Here is a 20,096-nt window from a genome sequence, read left to right on the forward strand (position 1 = left end):
CATAAACAAAATTCCAATTTCCAAAGACCTCATATACCATCGAATACTTTTTTATTACTGGGGTCGTAATGTTAAATGGAACCGAATGTTCATACAAAGTAATGGAAGATGGAGTTATAAAATATCATTCATGTATGAGGTAAAACGTAAAACTCTCATTCCTTCCGTCTTATCCCGAAATCCTATGAATTTAGCAATCGAAGCGAACCTCTAACAAAACCTACTAAGAAAATTGATTTGTCGATATGAAATCTTAGAAAGTAATATTTTTTGGGTGGAGAATAAAGAAATTGTAATTTCTACATACATTTAAAAAGGTTGCTAACAAAAGATTTTCTTTTCATTAATTTCATTGAATGCCGAGTGCTTTTCAATGCGATTTACCGAAGGTGGCTTATCTGTGTTATTGAAGCGGAACAGCTCCTTGGATTGGAGACATTTAAATAAAGAAAAATAATGTTGTGATTTTGTTAAGTATTGGGGTCCACACAATCCCGAATATTTGCTATAAATCGGTTATATGTTATTATTACATATAAACCAAGTAAATCTCGTATTTATTTTTATATGCGACTACGGTAACGAGGCAAAGAACGGCGTTGAGTTTCGCCACTCAACACGCAACTCATCCAGAACGGAAGCGCTTTCGTGGGAAGGGTTTTTTTATAACATGATACGAACCAAAACCTGTTTCTTTTTAAATTTTTGTCTGTTTGTGTGTTTGTTCAGGCTAATCTCAGAATCGGCTTCGATCGATTTAACTGTATATATTGTATTTTGGCAAGCTTCTGTTAACATTTAGTGTTTGTTTCACAATCGGTTTGCCAATAAATATGATATAACATTTTAAAGAACGTTGCTCGACAAAATTGCCATAAAAAATATTATTGAATCGACAGTTTTTTTTTGTTTTCAATATAGGTATAGGTTTTATTTTTAAAATTATAATATTATTAGAAAACTAAAATAGTAATTATCAATTCAAATTCACGCGGGCGAAGCCGCGAGCGGGTCACTTGTTTTACACGACACGACCATATTGACCATTGACATAAAATATAATACCATATTTACTACAAATACCTAATATCTATAATCTTTTTCAGTTGGAAGAAGAACTCCAAGCCAAAATATATATGGTGCGTATCGACGAATGTCTGATAGAGAAAGAACAATGCGAGGATTCGTGTCGAAATGTTCTAATGAAGAACAACGTACCACTCTCCGTTTACACTAACACTACCAGCTTTGTTGGTGTTTCAGCGAGTGTCGAGTCCGAATGTACTTGCCAAGTTGAGGAACCACTTGTCTGCTTGAATGGTGGTAAGTTTGTTGATTTAAGAGTTTTATTTGGCTTTTTTGTTAGATTTTGGTATATATTGGGTGAGTAAACTGACTTGGTGATGTATTTCGTAACTTATGAGGCATTCTTGGCACAGTGGCATACAATGATTGTGGGTTCAATTCCGACAAGAACAATAAAAATCCTAAGTTAATTACCAATTATGATTTTTTTTAATACGAATACGAAATCTTAATGTAACTCCATATCAAAGTACAATCGGGAACCTAATTTAATAAATAAAACTCAGGTAAACTAGTTTTCTGGGACAAAGTATAAGCTTGTTAACATCACCCAACGGAACTAGTACAAAGCGATTGTAATCAAACTAAACAAAACAATTATCGGATTAGCGATTAGCTACCAAATACGTTAATTGAAAATGTTGGGTCGACGTGATCCTGAGGAAATCCCGCGGCTTTGTCTGTGTTTATTTTTGATTTTTAAGACTGTAATAGTTTTATTAGTCTCTTAGGTCTTAGGTATAGAAGTGGGGTAGAGGCCGGTTGTGGTACAGGGGTATGAGAGTGCGACTGGTTATAGGTTCCATGCAATATCGAGGATATGGAATATTTAATAGTTTAATTTTCTCGCTCTTTCTCTCGCTCGCGCCTCCAGAATTTGGCGAAAAGTGGGGAACGGAAATGCCTTAATGGGTACCTGTGTCTAAGCTAAATGCGGGATAACAGCGTGATATTAAAAAAAAGATATCCTATCATATATTTACATTTACAATATTTTCATAATATAAATCGGTTTAAGAATACGAATAATTAAAGATAAGAATTTTTTTTTTTTAACTAACTCTTAAAATAACTGAGAATATCTTCAAAGAACACGTTTGTAATATTTTAAAATTTTTGTCTTTCAATAAAGACTATTTGTAGAATAACTATTTAGAGAATTTAGGGAAAGTAGAGAGTTCTTTCAACCAAGCTTGTTCCCCTACAAATTCACATTTTCGTCGCCCTATTTCTTGGGCTATTTTTGTATGAACTATTAAATCAATCTATCAAAGGAATCTAAATTATGACATAATAATTATTCTTTTTCCTTATATTTATATTTTATTTTTGGATATTAATTATTTGCATATATATTTATAGTTCCGCATATACTTAGAACTTACTTAGTATAATGTCACTATGTTCCTTAAATTCGAGATATTCGTTGGTTAGTGATGCAACTCAACGCTCAAGGCGAGTTAATGAATACAATTAATTCTCCTGATTGGGAATCATACCCGTAACCATCGCCTTTACAGCCAGATTCTGGGCCACTGGCGCATAGCGGTCTCATTTTTTCCCCTCAATATAAAATTGGATCCTAAATCACAGTCACAAAAGATTTAACTTCGGTACGATAGCGGTTGGCATTGCTATATTTTTTAACGTCACCATATATCCAGAGTAGAAGGTAGGCAGAGGAAACCTAAAGTTAATACACTTCGTTCTTATTAAGAACTAGTTCGCCTGTTATTTAGACCCTTAGGGGTGAATAAACCATGAAATGCGTGTTCAATTAAATACTTTTAAAAATTTAAATTTCAAGTTTTATAAAAATCGGTGCCGATTTAGATTTTTTCCCATACTAACTATTAACCCCCATTCCACCCCTTTAGGGTTAGAATTTTTCAAAATCCCTTGTTAGTAGATGTCCAGATTACGAAAGTAAACATCTGTCCAAATTTCACGTTTCTATCATCAGCGATTACGGCTGTGCGTGCGTCTTACCTCAGTCAGTGAGGACAAGTCCTTTTATATATATATATATATATATATATAGATTACGTGGCGGAAATCGAACCCATAACCTGTTGCGCTTGTGACATTGATGTTAACTAATAATATAATACTTATTTATTAATAACATTCATATGCCATAATAAAAATTGAAAAAAAAAAAACCACTGTATCTCTGTCCTCTATTCATAAATGTTCAGATGGCAAACAGCATCCACATACAATTGAATCTGCTTCATTAAGAGTACTTCACTGTCATCCGATATTGAATCATTTCGTAGAAATTGAAATTATTAGACTCGTACAATGCATTGTGCTCTGTGGAAAGTAATTATATTATAATCATGATTGATGATTATGAAGTTGTTTATTGATTTTTTTGACCTGAAAAAATGTCATGTCATTGTGGCACAGTGGGATGTCATAGATGGTTTTGGGTTTGATTTCTAATTGATAAAGCTATTACTCCAATAAATTTCATTTTCTCGCTCAGGTTAGCTAAACTGTAGCGTTGAGTTACGTCCACTCAAACAGCAATATTTTCAAATTCTGACGGAAAATGGAGAACGAATGCTCTTGGCACTAGGTCGCCAATGCCAAATTGGTTCTTCTGGTTACAACTGGCAGCTGATAAATAGAAAAATGTCGTTTGATACTTAGATAATCTTTAACGGTTGATTCCAACAATGACAGACAGTCAAAACATTGAAAATATATTTGTATATATAACTAATCTAATTAATATTTAACTAGGTACTCCCTTCGCCGACAAATGCGAATGCCCAGACGGCTGGAACGGTCCACATTGTGAACAGACCAGCATTGGTTTCCACGGGGATGGCTGGGCCATGTACCCTCCACCTGCAGCGTGCCACGAAGGCCATGTTACTCTCACAGTGACCTCACATACTAGCAACAGCCTCATATTCTACGTTGGACCCCTGAAGTTCAATCCGTTGCTGGATGTTCAAGGTTAGTACTGAATTTCAATGGTTTTTATAGTAGGTACAAAATATAATGGGAATCGAACCCACTACCCGTTTACAGTTTGTGCCTCTGTTCATTATATTTGTTAATAGGAACTCGATCGAATAGTCAGCCGAGAGCTTAAGCTTCCTATCGAACTTTGTAAATTACATACTAAATATGCTTGCTGCTCCAGATATCTCGAAAACCACTTATGAAACTAGTGTCTAGCGTTTTAAACTTTAAACATTATAATTTCAATGAATATTATAGAGAAATTAAATTATTAATTTTTAATTAATAAAACCTAAATAATGTTTTAAAAATGTTGTCATACAACATTCTTTAAAATGGTATATAATTTTTATATATAAATCGATTGAAATACGATAGTTAAAACTGCAATTTTGTACATTTGTGACATTAGCGCGAACAAACGTACACACAAACAGACAAAAAAAACCAAAAAAATCGTTTTTATTCTATATTTTGCTACTTTACTTTTATACGATTACGATTTTATTATAAGTTAATTTTTATTATAAGTTATTCATAGCCTATATTACTTCCAACATTCACTTTAATAAATGTACATCAATAAAAAGTCTTTCCATATTTTTTCAGTCTAGACCTAATGTTTTTTATTCTATCTATCTATCTTCAAGCTATGGCTACTCTATTGTATTCTTTGGACGAATTTGGTCTATTATATTACGTTATATTTCTTTTTGATATTTGTATTTATTCCCGATACTAATTTGTACGTTTGCGGTTTTACATGTTTAAAAAAACAATATCAAAATTTGAACTTTAGCTTAGTGGACAGAGGTCATGGATAGTTTTCAAGAGGTACCAGTTCAAAGCCCGCTTCTTTACAAACTAAGTCCAGTCTATTTAAAACATAAGTACTAGTTGGTTCGAATCCTGCTTACAAATGTTTATATTTGAAATATCTATAGCCTTTTTTCTGGCCTGCTTATATCGTGCTACTATAGAACTACAGTGAGATATGTACGTGTAGCAACGTGACCAAACGTTCAATATCTATACATTTGCGAAAAATAGGGAACTTGTATTTGAATATGTACGATATGATATCAGTGAGTACGTGAGATTTATTATAACAACTTATATTTCAACGTACCAAGGACAATTTTGAGAAATACTATATATAGATTCTTGAGGCCAGTTGTGGTGCAGGGGAACCAAGTGTGCAAAGTCGACTGCTTGTAGGTTCGATCTCCACTCGAGGAAAGGAAATATTTATTTAAACTTATATTTTCATTTCTTCGCTCTGGTTTCGAGGCAAAGCGCGGCGTTGAGTTCTGCTATTCAACACGTAATGCCTCCAGGATTTGGCGGACAGTGGGAAACATAGTGTTTTAGCACGAGGTTCCCTCTGCCTGCAGTGTGCGGGATGCAGCGTGAAGCTGACTATATTCCTATTTGACTTTTTGACTTTGATTTTTATTTGACTAGCTTTTATATAACTGTAGCTTTTATTTGTGGACTAGAGTGTGGTGATACATTCTATAATCCCAAAGTAACTCTCACCAGCGAGTCCTTGAAAAATAGACTGACCAACCCAAAATATCTTTTCAATTCCAACGAGTAGTTACTGAGATCAGTGCTTTTAAACAAACAAACATTCGTTTTTTTATATCTAGATATATTTTATATCACATTTAAAAAAAAGTTTTTTATATTATGTAATTTATATTACAATACAAAATGATAAACATAATTACGTTTAGTTATTTCAAACTACGTTGGACTTTATTAATCTAGTTCAGATTAACACACAATTATTGGGAATAATGAGTGATCCGTTATCCATTAACGCCTATCAAATACTGTCGAAACAGTAGCCACTGTAAATAGAGTTACTGAAATATATATGAAACTAGTGTTTGACCTCGGTTTTGCCCGCATTACAGATGCGAGTCCTTTAAAAGAAAAAGTAAATGGATATTCCAGAAAAAATATTTATAAATTATCTACTTAGTTAATTTTTATTCGTTCAAGTTCTTTAATCAAAGTATTTTTTCTTCTTTCTGAGAACTTAATCCTACACTAGGAATAGACTTTGTGGTTTAGACGATTGCAGGTTCGATTCCTACTTGGAGAAATCAATATATGAAATATAGTTGAATAATTGAATAATAATATAGTCGATGAATTATAGTTTTTCGCTCCAGTGAGAAATAACCCGGCGTTAAACTCCGCCGTCACACGGAATATGACGAAAAAAAATCAAGTAATTAAGTCACATTTTCCTTTACAATTAAATTTCTCATATAAAAACATTCTTTATTTCATAGAATATTATTATAAGTTATCGAACTAGGCCAATACGTTAAGGCTTTTAGTAATATATTTACCCATTGTATGTATGTTTGTATTTATATGAATAATTAATGTCACCTCAAAACTAATAAAGGTGTAAATGGGGGGGAAGGCGTTACCTTTCATGTTTGAATTTCTACCTATGATTTATGGTAGACTTAAGTAATCCAATAATACTATCTTATAAAGGAATCTAAGCTAGGCCATTACACCTTAGTTTACTTTGAAGAATGGATAGTGTGGCGTGGCTAGGTGCTGGGACCTAGTTAGTGGAAATTTATTTAATTATGATGAAGCTAGTAACATTTATTTGTAGACCCGATGGTTTAGTAGCTATGAAAAATTATGGTAGCGAGATCGAATATTGTCTAGAGTGAAATTTGTTTTAATCGATGACAAATGTCGGTATACCATAGAAATCCACAATTACCAAATTTGATAATTTGATGTAAGACTTTATTAAACTAATTTTAAGCTGAAAAGCAATTATTTTTCACATAGGGTAGGTAGAGGGAATGTTGTTATAATACACTCCGTTTCCCATTTTCCGTCTACCTTTGAGATATTTGAGATATTTGTGTTGCATAGCTGAACTCAACCTCTTGCTTCGCCCAATAAAACGAGAAATGAAAATAATTTATTTATATAAATATTTTTCCAGAATGAGAATCGAACCGACAACTACCCCGTTTACACTCAAACACTCCACTTTAACACGGCGACCACAACCCCCAAAAAACACAAAACCACAAACACACACAAAACAGAAGAAACACCCCAAATATCAGTAAAACCACAAGAAAACATATTGTAAAACAGTTTCCTACATAAAATCAGCGATAAATATCTTGAGATAAATATACACTTGCACTTTGGCACGGTTAAAGCTGAAGCAAATATTTCTTCTGGCGTTGCCAAATTGGCAATACCGTTAAGTGGACTGCACACACTTGTCGCAACAGATACGTCAGTTAATTTGTGTTGAATGCACTTGCGAGTGTTGAGAACCTGGTTTTGTGTGGGGTTTGGGTTTATTTTGATTCGAGGCTTAGAGTAGGTTAGTTTCGTAGTGGTACAGCATGTGAATGTTAACGGAGAGATCGTGGGTTTGATGACCATTCGGGAAAATGAATTGTTTTAATATTTTCGATTCCTCAATTTGCCACTTAACACGCAATGATTCGAAATTTCGGTGAAAATTTGAGAACGGAGTGTCTTAACACTAGGTTCCCTCTGCCTACTCTGCCATATGGAGGATATAGCGTAAAGATAATAGAATATAACATATTGTATACCAAAAACAAAACATAAAATAAGACATTACTATGTTATTTTATGAAAATTACCTACCGTGTGCAACGGCTAGCACTATCACAAATAGTCGAGATTATAGCCGGATTATCCTACATCTAGACGCCTTAAACTCTTTAGAACTGTAATAGCTTTGTCACACAATACAGAACACCCTATATAACACGAGCGAAAAAGTTTAAACAGTTTTGCTCAGACTACTCTAATCTTTTCTTCCATTGTATATTACCTTTATACAATAAAAGTATTGGCGATTCGAAACAGTCTTTATGTAAAATTGGCTGCAAGTACGCTAAAGTTGAATTGTCGTACAATAAACATGTCATGGTACATTGGCGTAACAACTTGAGTAATGATTTCCTATGAAATTTTACAATTGCTCCTAATATACGTATTGAAGACTAGTGACTCGCTCGCGGCTTCGCCTGCTTGTATTACACAATTTTTTTATTATCTTCACGCTATATTCTGTAAAGCAGGATAGACAGACGAAACCTAGTGTTAACACACTCCGTTGTCTACTTGTCGTCGTATTTTTGGAGGAATTATCGAAAAAAGATAATTCGAGGGGTGTCTCGAAGAAGTCGAGAAGAGGCAGCCATAGTGCCATAGCGAAAAAATATTAAAAATATTAATAAATAATTATTATTGAAAAAATCTGTCTCCACACCCTCAAAGCCAAGTTCAAATTGAGTAGACACGACAATAATTTATTATGCTAGCTACATTAAAATTAAATAAGTTGACGATCTAATCAGACTCACAATCGTATAAAAACCTCACCATACCATTGTGGTGCCGAGCTCGTCGCCCGAAGCTCTCCCTCAACTGTAATGATTTTTTAATGATTCCGTAATGACTGACAACCGTGCTGCCTTATGATTTATGGAAGTTATTGTCGCGTGATAAAGTGGCTATTATTCACATGGTTACTTACATTTTCAGGATACATTCGTTCAAATGTCGTTTTTTTGTTTTTGTCTTTCACGCTATATCCCTCATACAGCAGGAAAGGCAGAGGAAGCTTAGTTATAAGATATTCCGCTCTCCACTTCCAACCAAATTCTAGAGGCATTGCGTTTTGAATGGTGGAACTTAACGAACCGCTTTGCCTCGATACCAGAGCAAAGAAATGAAGTGTTAAATATTTTATTTTCCTGGAGTAAATCGAACTGACAACCTGTCGCGTTTACCCACCCTGGTCCCCCAGCACCGCGACTGCCCTAACCATCATTTATGCTGCCCTAATTTAGATTTGAGTGTGTGTTTGTCCGTAATGAATACCTTCAGATATAATAGCGTTCAGGAGTTGACGTAACGTGTAGACATTCTCGTTATACAGATATTGGGTTACACAATTGAGACAATTGACGTGACATGCATAACATAATATGATAGGTGATTTGGTATGTTGTTTTGGATACACCTAATAGGTGCCAAGTTACTTGTTTAGTATTGATTAGTTTGGTTGCTTGGTGTAAAGGTATTTAACTAAAAGGACAGACAGAAGTACAGGATAGTTGTTAAGGGGCAAGGGAACAAGAGTGTGACTGTAAAACGTGATATTTGTGGGTTCGATGCCAGCTCGGGGGAATTAAATGTTTAATATTTTTATTTCACGCTAGATACCTAGGTTCACTTTGTCTGTTGCCACCAACGGTCTCGAGGCCATCATGGCACATAGAACAATGTCTGAATGTAGACGCAAAGGTGGGTTCGATAACCACTGTGAACACAACTAATTATTTTGAGCTACGCCACTCAACAGAATTGAGAACTTTACATAAGTGTTGATTTTATGCAAATTCTTCTAAATACGGTACTAAAATTACAATACCCTGTAAGAGTTCCATGAAAATAATTGCATACTTAGTGAAAATGTGCGCAGGATAAATGTGGGATACAGGGTGTTACGTACTAATAATGACTTGCTTCATAGAAGTCCGAAGCTCGCCAAAACCCACTAAAAGCCTTATAATCCTTGAACTTCAGCCAAGATTGTTGACTCTGGTTATTTGCACATTAACATTGCGGTCCCGTAATAACTTTGCGAGTTCTAAGAAAATTTTGAATAGTGTTAATTAAATTGGAACAACCTTGGCTGCCTCGCCATGGCTTTATGTTTAATTATTTGGGGTATAGATTTTTTGGGCATTGTTTTGATGGTGAGTTGGATGTTATTGAATTTTGTATGTATTTAGAGGCCAGTCATGGCGCAGGGGCACAATTGTGTGACTCTATAAACGCGACAGTCGTCGGTTCGATTCCCATTTGAAGAATGAATTGTTATGTATTAATATGTTTATTTCTTCGCTTTGGTAACAAGCCAAACCGCGGTGTTGGGTTCCGCCACTCAACACGCAATGTTTCATCTGGTGGAAAATAGAGTACGGAGTGTCTTAACATTAGGTTTTCTCTGCCTTCTCTGTCATAGGCGGGATACACTTCCTTCCTCCACTTTCCTTCCTTCTTACTTATTCCTGTTGACGTTGACGTTGTCAATGTAACCCATTATAGTACCTCCTATATAGGTCCATGATGTCTTCACAACTCTAGCTTAATGCTAATTAACCATACAGGCGAATCTGCAGAAGAAAGCTAGTATAAAATAAAACTATTTGATCCTGTAACCTCTGTAATAGCGATGCCATTTTTTAAATTCCACTTACGCCAAGATTTTCTTATATTTATATTTAATATTTATCTATTTCATTAGATAACTATTTAACCATTTTCTTATAATACAAATAATAATTAACTTAAATAAGTTGTAAAACACACGATCTTGAAAGGAAGTACCCTCGTAGAAGTTGTAGAGAACAATTCAAAGCGTAATTGGTTCGATATCTTGTACAACCAAGTTCTTGCTGGTTCTTGGATTCTAGTCACGTTCGGGATTTTTTTCTAAAGTTATTCCTGACGTTAATAATTTAAATTGAATTTTGATGTTCCATTATGAAAAGGATGTAGTAAAAATTTTATAGTGATACAAGTTTTTACTTTTGGATTGCCCAAAGATTTTTAACTTTTAATTTTTTTTTATTTTAGATTTTGTTTATATTATAATGTAGGTTAAGTATTGACAATTGGGTGATACGACACTTTACTCTCTTAGGTAGACTTTTTGTTGGAATGTGGTTTATTTACCTCGTCTTTCTTTCCCCAGAGTGTGAATTCAACACAGAATCACCTTCAAATATCTCATTAGTGGCCATTATGACGTAGTGGTGACGTCTGCGATGAGACGCAATGGTTGTGTGTTCGACTCCCGCTCGAGGGAAGAAGCTATTTTGATTTCTCTGATGTAATACGACAAAATACGGCGTTGTGCTCCTCCACCTAATAAGAAATATTTTGAATGAATATTAATCTTACTTTCTATAAGCGGGATACATCGAAAAATAAAAAATATACCTATAAAAATTTTACGCGCTACAAATATAATAAAATACAATAATAATATATAATTTTGTTACAGATTTCATGTCGTTAGAACTTGTGAATGGCTTTCCAATACTTCTAGTGAACTACGGCTCGGGAACCACACGCTTGAACAACAGTGTTGTGTTCGTAGCTGATGGTAAACCTCACCTCATCGAGATTGTTTTGATGAGAAGCTCCATAGAAATGTTCGTGGATAGATGCAAATTGTCTACTTGCATGAGTCTCGCGGCCCCTACTGGACCTAGGGAAATTTTAAATGGTAAGTCCTAGCTTGTTAGTTTATTATTTTGTATACTAATAGTATATTATGGTTTATAAAATATTAATATTAATTATTTTTTTTTGGATTTTAATCATAATTTCGATAATTGAAGCAAAATACAGATTGAGGCCACTTACTATGGGTTCAATATTTAAAGTGCCTAATTAAAGAAAAGGCAGGACGGCTAGTCCTAAAATATAATTAAGTATAAATAATAATTTGAAATTGATGGAAATAATTATTAAATACAAATGAAACAATAAAAATGATACCATGATATCTATTTCCAATCTAACACAAAAACCCGCATTGGAATTTATTTTCTGTAGCGTCAGACACAAAAACAAAGGACCGATGCGAAAATGGCTGACGTGTTTTTAAAAAATTGCTCTCCACCCGTCAGCGAAATTTCGAAGTTTCCTCGAAACTGATGCTCGTATCTAAACGTATTTGCTTACAATTTCTCCATTGACATTATTTTAAAAGTTTTATAAAAGAAATATTCTTTATTTTTATGTAATTTTATATCTAATTTTGTTATTAATTAATGAGTTTGATGCCAGCCGTGGTGTGAGGGCTCAAAATGAGATTGTGAGCACGACACGACTGGGTTCGATTCCCATTCGAGGTAATGAAATATTTAATATTTTTATTTCTTTCTTTCTTCGCAAAAAGCTAAAAAAAATAATTAATTAAATATAGCAGCAACAATAAATGTGTTAAAATTGGTTTAAATTTCTCATATATTAGTTACTTTCAACAATATTTACAATGTTGATAGACAAAAGCCCTACATAGAAAACTGCTTAGCACAAATTATTCTGAATCCATTAAAAATCTTGGCGTAGAAGGCTTAACGCCGCATGAATCTATATTGGCAGTGGCCATACCGACATTTGACCCAGATTTGCATAGAACCAGAACAAAGCATAACTTTAGATTTTGTCTCTCATTGTTCAAAAGGAATCTGAAGGTCTGACTGTAAATACGATAGTTGTAGATTCGATTCTCACTAGATCACTACAGTATTTTCACATTCGGCGTCGACTTTCGCCAATGGGAGAATCAAAATGTGACTGTAAGCACGACACGACTGGGTTCGATTCCCATTCGAGGAAATTAAATATTTAATATTTTTATTTCTTCGCTCTGGTGTCGAGGTAAAAAGCGGCGTAATGTCTTGAAAATTGGGCGGAAAGTGGGGAGCGGAGTGTCTTTTTGTCAGTAGTTGCTCTTTTACATGCGAAACACAGCGTGAAACTAAAAAACATAAACTATTTTAAAAAGAAACCAGAAGTCGATGGAGTTACATAATACTGCGTCAATATTTTTCTATATATTATAATATTAAGACTTATTTCTAAATTACATTTTGTCCGACTTTTTAAGCAGAAAAGGCGTGAAGACAAAAAAAGGAATATAATTATATATGACAACATAAACAGACATAAATGTCAACAAATAAGCAATCAAAAATAAAGACAACGTTCACTTTTAGGTGTCAATTTCCAAAAATTATACCATCTTTTATAACATCACATTTTGTTTTCAGTAAATGGACCATTACAGCTGGGAGGAGCGAGCGTGGACCTGCAGAACCTCGCGCGCTCGTTCGGCTGGCGGCACGTACCCACAAATCAACACTTTATGGGTTGTATCAGCAATTTTACGTACAACGATTATGTAAGTACCCTCCTTTGTTTTGAATTTTACTAGATTTTACTAGATTTTTAGAATATGTTGACCTAGTTCTGTTTTTGGTGGGTAATAATTTTTGTTTATGTATTGGCAGTTTGGGGGTATTGTGAGGATATGTTTGATTTATGTTTGGAATATCAATTATTTTTTAACATTTAAGATATATACTCAATTACTAGTTTTTTAGTCTCACACTATATTCCACACATAGAAGAGTAGTACTGGGGATTAAGTGTTATGACACTGTTCCTTGAGACATTTCTGTTTCCCACATTCCGCCGAATTCTGGAAGCATCGCGTGTTGAGTAGCAGAACTCTCATCGCCACGCTTCGCCTCGACACCAGAGCGAAGAAATGAAATTATTTCAATCTTTTACAGTCGAACTTTACGCACCTGCGCCACGACAGCCTCCAAGTTAATTTGTGTTTTTCCCCCACAGATGTACAATTTAGGCAGACCATCAGTGGAGCACAACGCCGATCCCGGCTGTCAGAAGAGCGTCTTCACGGCTGTTACTTTTGGCATCGATACCAACTTCCTGGTCGCTATACTTGTGTGCACATCTATTTTGATAAGTGAGTATTATTAATAGTATCTATATTCCTATAGATTATGTGAATCTATAGATTTGACCTTGGATTTTTAAGCTAAATAAATATTGTATTTGAGTTCTCGCATTATAATGTAGGTATATGTGACATAAAGCAGAAAAGCGATAAAAGTAATTGTAAAAAAATATTTTGGTTGTTGAGATTGGGTTTTTATTCCGATAACCGTTTAATTAGAAATACCAACGTCCATTTTTATCTTTTAAAATATAGATAATACAATATATTCTTATTTACATATATAAAAATAAATGTGAAAATAATTTCCATTATGAGATTTAATTGATATAATTAAAAAAATATTTATTATGGATATTATATATTACAGTTATTTTATCCTCCGTAAGCGCTAATTAATATTAATGAACAACTTTTAATATATATCATTAATAACGAATTCATTATAAATATACAATATATGTAATATTAAAAACTTTTTAACTACTATATATTTTTATTATAATAGCGAAAGCATTTTTTTTACTACCTTATCAATATTTAATTATTACCGTGGCCATGAAGACTCGCTTAGCCAGCTAGCTTAAGTATTACTTGAAAGTCGCAATTTTAAGTTAATCTTGCATTTTTTTAAAATCTGATATATAAGGGTAGGCAGAGGGAACCTTGTATTAAGATAGTGGTGTCCAGGCAATGCGTGGCGTTGAGTTTCGCCACTTAACACCCAATGCTTGCAGAATTCGGCGTTAGGTTCCCTCTGCCTACCCTGCTGCCGGATACAGCGTAATGTAAAACAGCAAACAATTCTAACCCAAAACTCTCTTCCAGTTCTCCTCCTAGCAGTGGTAGTACACAGAAAGAGAGCTGACGCGTGGGCGGAGAAAGAACTAGATGACATAAGAGAGAACATAATAGCGTATGAAGACGAGGGCGGCGGTGAGGGCGACGCGGGATACGACTTGCACGTGTTGAGACAGATGTATGACGGACCCCCACCAGATACAGATGCAGGGTTCATGCATGCACCAGGTAAGAGATTCTGGTTGTTATGGCAAAATTGTAATAATAGAATAATTAATTTATTATGATAGTAAAAATTGTATTGTAATCTTTAAAAAAATATTTTTCAACCCCCAATTTACCCCATAAATTTAGAACAAAAAATAAATCATTAGAACTAATTTATAAATTAAGAAGATATATTTCGGACTTTTATACTTCTCTGTCTGTTTAACTGTAAATGACTTTTTAGTAAGAAAAAACGTGAGAAAAAAAAGATTGTGAAAATTTTGTGAAAGTTCATAAAGTACATATTGCTGGTACATGAGACCTTCGTGGCTAAGTAAGAAAGCATGTGAACGTAAACACAGCGATTATGGGTTCGATGTCCATTCGAGAAAATGTTATTTTATATTTTCAATTCTCGCTCTGGCAACAAGAAATAAGTGGAAGAAAGAAATGAGGAATACAGGGTGAAGCTAAAAAAAATACATAAAAATTAATGCGTCAATTCACAGCTTATTCCATCAATTCAATTAATACGACGATATGACAACAAGTGATGTAACCTCAATCGAAATGCATACTTGAAATTTATTGGTTCTTTAATGCAATTATCCATATTGCTTTCCAAACAAATAAACTGTATTTACATACTGTATGTAAAAGCTTGTAGGAAACTTTAATGAAAATTACTTGGTACAATATATGTATGTCATTAATATAACGCAGTGTTATTTAAGGTATTATAAAATGATGAGAGGCCGGCATGGCGCTAATGCGCAAATGTGTGATTGTAATCGCGTCGGTTCTGGGTTCGATTGCCACTCTTGAAATATGTAATATAATAATTTTCTCGCTTTGGTGATGTGTTTAAGGGCGTTCTTACCACTCTCTGAGCACCCGAGCAGCAGCAGTAGCAGCAGTTCCCTCTACCTAACTTGCTGCCTACGGGATATAGCGTGAAACTAAAAAAAAATTGGGGAATGATTGCATATATTTAAATTATTATATTTTTTTCTCCCTGATAACACAAAGTTAAGCACCGCCACTCAACATAAATGACCTGTAATAAAGAAAACAAATACATTAAACAGACAAAAATGTAGATACTATTTTGATGCAATTTATTCGTTCATCCGTATAAAAGTAAATTTCATTGTATTTAAAAATGTACTGTAAATTCTCAATCAACAAATTCCACGTGAATTAAAAAAAATATTTAAATTGATTTTTAATTAATTTTGGTTCATGTTTGCTTTATTCGCATTTTTAGGGTTCAGTGTGTTTTAAGGAAAAAATAAACCCTTATCAAATTACTTTGTTGTCCGTCCGTCTGTCTGTCAAGATTCCTTATATCAGGAACACTCGGAGATATCGAGTTGAATTTTTTGTTGCCATGATTTATTCATCACCAATCTCGAAGTTATTTTTCTACTTTAGTTCTCGTTTAATTAAATTACTGATATGTGATTTTACTTTTATTTAATAAATACATTACTAAATGCCACGCTACTTACCCGATATAATTCTTCAGGTGCGAGAACAAATGTTTTTAATCAATCTAAATTATTTTAATTTACTAATTTAGATCGTTTTGTTTTTATTTTATAATAATGTAACATCTACTCACTCATTTCCTTTCCTCTTTAAATCTAATTAATTTTAACTATTTTAAATTTCTTTTCAACAGTAGTGGGCGCTGCCCCGGACCTATCCGGGTTCCTGGACGACAAGAAGTCAGTGCTAGACCGAGATCCAGATATAAACCCGTACGACGACGTACGGCACTACGCGTACGAGGGCGATGGTAATACAAGCGGATCGCTGTCGTCGTTGGCTAGCTGTAAGTTTATTAGATTTTATATTTTTACATGTAGCTTTCTTTGTTTGCGCGGCGTTGAGTTGCGTTTGCGCCACGCATTGTCTCGAACATTCAGCGGAACGTGGGGACCGGAATGTCTTAACATTAAGTTTCCTTTAGGATACAGTGTGAAAAAAGAATTACTTTTACCAGTGGTTTTGCTCCTGTCAAATGGAATGACAGTTGTTTATGACATATACATACAGTACGGTTAACGTCGTCGTCGCTCTGAAGGTAGCTGTAAATGGCTCGAAGATTTGGTTTTATATATATTTCTTTTACTCTTTATGCAAAAGTTCAGAAAACCTTAGCCTAGTTAAGGTCGACCGTACTGTACATTCTTATTGCCCAAATAAGGTAACTACAAATATTGCATAGTGGATTTTCCAAACCCAAAAAGATTTTTTTCAATTCAAACCAGTTGTTCCTGAGATTAACGTTTTCTACCAAACACACTTATTTTTTTTTATTTGTATCTATAGATTATTTAAAATACACAGAAACATCATTACTAATTAAATTTCTATTAGAATAAAGTAAAATTGTAACAATATATTGTGAAACGTAACATTTTAATGGCTGAATGAATGAATGAGTTTTAATCAACACAATTAATAGAAATATGTTTTTGTTTTATAATTAAAATAGTTATTTAATTAAACAATGTTTATATTTTCGTACTTATTCAAATTGATAGAGCATTTGTCAATTTTTATTTAATAAGAACAAAAAAATTCTAAATGATACATATTTTATTTCAATATAAGATTTTTTTACTTAACTAACTAACGTTTAGTCAGACACGCAACATGCTATGCCTCCAGAATTCGGCAGAAAGTGGAGAACGGAGTGATTTAACACTAGGTTACCTCTGCCTACCCTGCTGTGTGCGGGATACAGCGTGAAGCTGTTTAGTCAGAATCCACCTAACTATAGCACGACATCGTTATATTATTGTAAAAAAAACAAAAAAAAAATGTACCCAAATTTTAGCTCCTTCATAAAAACTTAACACAGGCTATAAAAATAAAAATGAATATTGAAATAATATTGAAACTTTCTAAGGATTATTAATAAGACTGCTTTAGAAGTCGTCGCACGTATTCTTAAGAGATTCACTTAAGAATTTTCCAGTGAATTCTAGACGCTTGTATTTTTTATCACGAGTGGCCAATTAGCAACGATCCTACTAAACAGGGTGATATAAAACGCTATAGAAGGATCTTCTCAACTTCTTGTATGTTTAACATCAATTTTTTATTGTTTCTTGTACACTTTCTTTGATAAAAACATACGTTTCTGCTGTTTTTTATGTATTTTCTGCTATTTTTTTTGTTTTTTATGTTATTTGTGATAGTATGTTGATAGTTATGGCAACCTATAAACCGGGTTTACCATTTTTCGTACAACTTTATGCGGGATTTAGATCTATATAGCAGGTATCTATTAGTAAATGCATTTTAAAATTGATTAAATAAATTTGCCATCAAGTAAGCGCAGTGGCACATTATCTGATAGTAAACATAACAGTTGTGGGTTCGATTTCCACTTTCGGGAACGAATCATTTCGTCGCCCTGGTAACAAGACCTATCGCGACGTTCAGAATGAGGTTCCCTCTGCCGACCATGTTATGTGCTAGAAGCTTATAGAAAAAAATACGCATTTATTTTTGGAATTGTCGAAGTCTTTGGTGATTTTTGGGATATTGTTTTCCATTTATTGATTTAAGTAAAAACAGTCAAGTACTTAAAATTCATTCAGCTTACTGCAAAATACGAGTATAAAAATACGTAAAGAGGCAGAGGGGAACGGAGTGTCTTAACACTAGGTTCCCTCTCCCTACCCTGCTGTGTGCGGGATACAGCGTGAAGCTGAAACAAAATAAGTAAAACTAAAAAAAAACCAAACTAAAAGCAAATTAAATCGTAAATTGTACATTATTAGTACCGTAGTCTATTCCACGCTCGATATTTGATTCAAATTCAATTTCTCACGTGAAATGCGGTTTGAACTCGGTGCATGGCTAAAACCTCTGAATTTCTACTTATCGCGGTATTTGGGTTACGATTTGCTAAATGCTAACTTGGAAAGGTTTTTTGAACAGCCTGTATAAAGTGCTGGTAAAATACTGAATCTTATGACATTTAGTATATTATTTATTTAAAAAAGTTTATACGTACATTATGAATGAATTGTTTTAAAATATTGTAAGATGGTAATATACTATGAAAGAATAGTTTATGCATATGAGTAGATTTTTTTTTAATTATTTTCTTCCCGAGTGAACAATGCGCAAAACTTCAGGAAACCCAATTTCAGGGCGGTCACAACTTGTCAATCGTACTATACGTTAAATCACGTTACATCTTGTTTTGTTCAATCACTAATGTCATTAATTGGCGTCTCCATGGGCGTAATAATAGTGGGAATTGGGTGTTCCATGCCCATCATAGAAGTCTGGTGCCCACTCCAGAAATTTTACACATAAAAAATTTGCCCCGAAAATTCTACGTTTACAAGACTGTTTCAGCTAAATTTTTAACTTTTTAAAGCTATAGTCCAAGCCAAGTCCAGAAAATATCTCTAAAACCCCCTCGGGTGTCCCTGATATCAGATTAATCAAAACCACCTAATGTTTCACAACTTCCCCAGGTACCGACGACGAGGATCTCAAATTCAACTACCTATCAACATTCGGCCCTCGGTTCCGCAAGCTGGCCGACATGTACGGCGACTCGGACGACGACAGGCCACACGAGGAGTCATGGTGCTAGCGCCACGCCTGGCTTGTCTAGCCACATTTAAAGTAATGTAAGTAATATCGATATATTACAATGTAATACAATATATTGATATATTGTATGGCAATGCTTTCTTGTAAATTTGGTTTGGAGACCAAAATGTGTTAGTGTGATTATTGATTTTTAATTGTATGTAGTTTTCCTTTGATGAAGTAAGTTTTTTTGTTAATTTTCTTGTATAATTTCCAATGGGAAGTTTGGTGGCAGTTTTTTTATGAAGTCAATTTATTTTTACTTATTTTTTTAATTATATGTATGGAATAGGTTAAAAAAATATGGAAATAAATATTTAAATCAAATCTTCTATTTATTTTCGTTTTAAAAAATATGTTTCTTATCTTATTTGATAAGTGATAGTATATATATATATATATATATATATATATATATATACACTATACTATTTTGTTTCATGTATATATATATATATATATATATATATATACATGAAACAAAACTTTTAAAAAAATACACTTTATATTATATACTAAGATTTATGAACAATATTTCAGACGCAAACTAGCAATTTCATTAACTTATTATACTAGTAACTTAAACTTAAAATTTACTTCGTCAAAGGAATTCCTATCTTATTTTTAATAGTCATAACGTTCGTAATTCAATGACATGACTGGCCTTAGTTTCAAATGAAGGTACTTGGCGAGCCCAAGTGTTGCCTTAGGTATGGCCCACCGGTTAAAGGCCTGTGATATAATCCTTTCCATAGGTTTTTTGTGTGAAAATGCTATTATA

General features: G+C 33.7%; 1 protein-coding gene across 5 annotated transcripts in view; it reads left to right on the top strand.

Annotated features, from left to right (window-relative positions):
• Window positions 1–19,710, top strand: part of shg (DE-cadherin) — a 189,293-nt gene extending 169,583 nt beyond the window's left edge. For 4 of the 5 annotated variants that reach the window (XM_085190182.1, XM_085190178.1, XM_085190180.1 and 1 more), the window contains 8 exons: window positions 1,107–1,323; window positions 3,838–4,056; window positions 11,186–11,410; window positions 12,966–13,096; window positions 13,552–13,687; window positions 14,507–14,707; window positions 16,371–16,523; window positions 19,195–19,710. In XM_085190182.1, coding sequence (XP_085046308.1) covers window positions 1,107–1,323; window positions 3,838–4,056; window positions 11,186–11,410; window positions 12,966–13,096; window positions 13,552–13,687; window positions 14,507–14,707; window positions 16,371–16,523; window positions 19,195–19,316 — 1,404 coding nt within the window. In that variant the 3' untranslated portion in view covers window positions 19,317–19,710. The remainder of the gene's footprint in view (window positions 1–1,106; window positions 1,324–3,837; window positions 4,057–11,185; window positions 11,411–12,965; window positions 13,097–13,551; window positions 13,688–14,506; window positions 14,708–16,370; window positions 16,524–19,194) is intronic. The other variant, XM_085190181.1, reaches the window with a different exon arrangement.
• The last annotated feature ends 386 nt before the right edge of the window (window positions 19,711–20,096 follow it).

The sequence above is a fragment of the Heliconius melpomene genome, chromosome 9 (genome assembly GCF_056956725.1).
Source record: "Heliconius melpomene rosina isolate 202511_hmr_F chromosome 9, ASM5695672v1, whole genome shotgun sequence".
NCBI lineage: Eukaryota > Metazoa > Arthropoda > Insecta > Lepidoptera > Nymphalidae > Heliconius > Heliconius melpomene.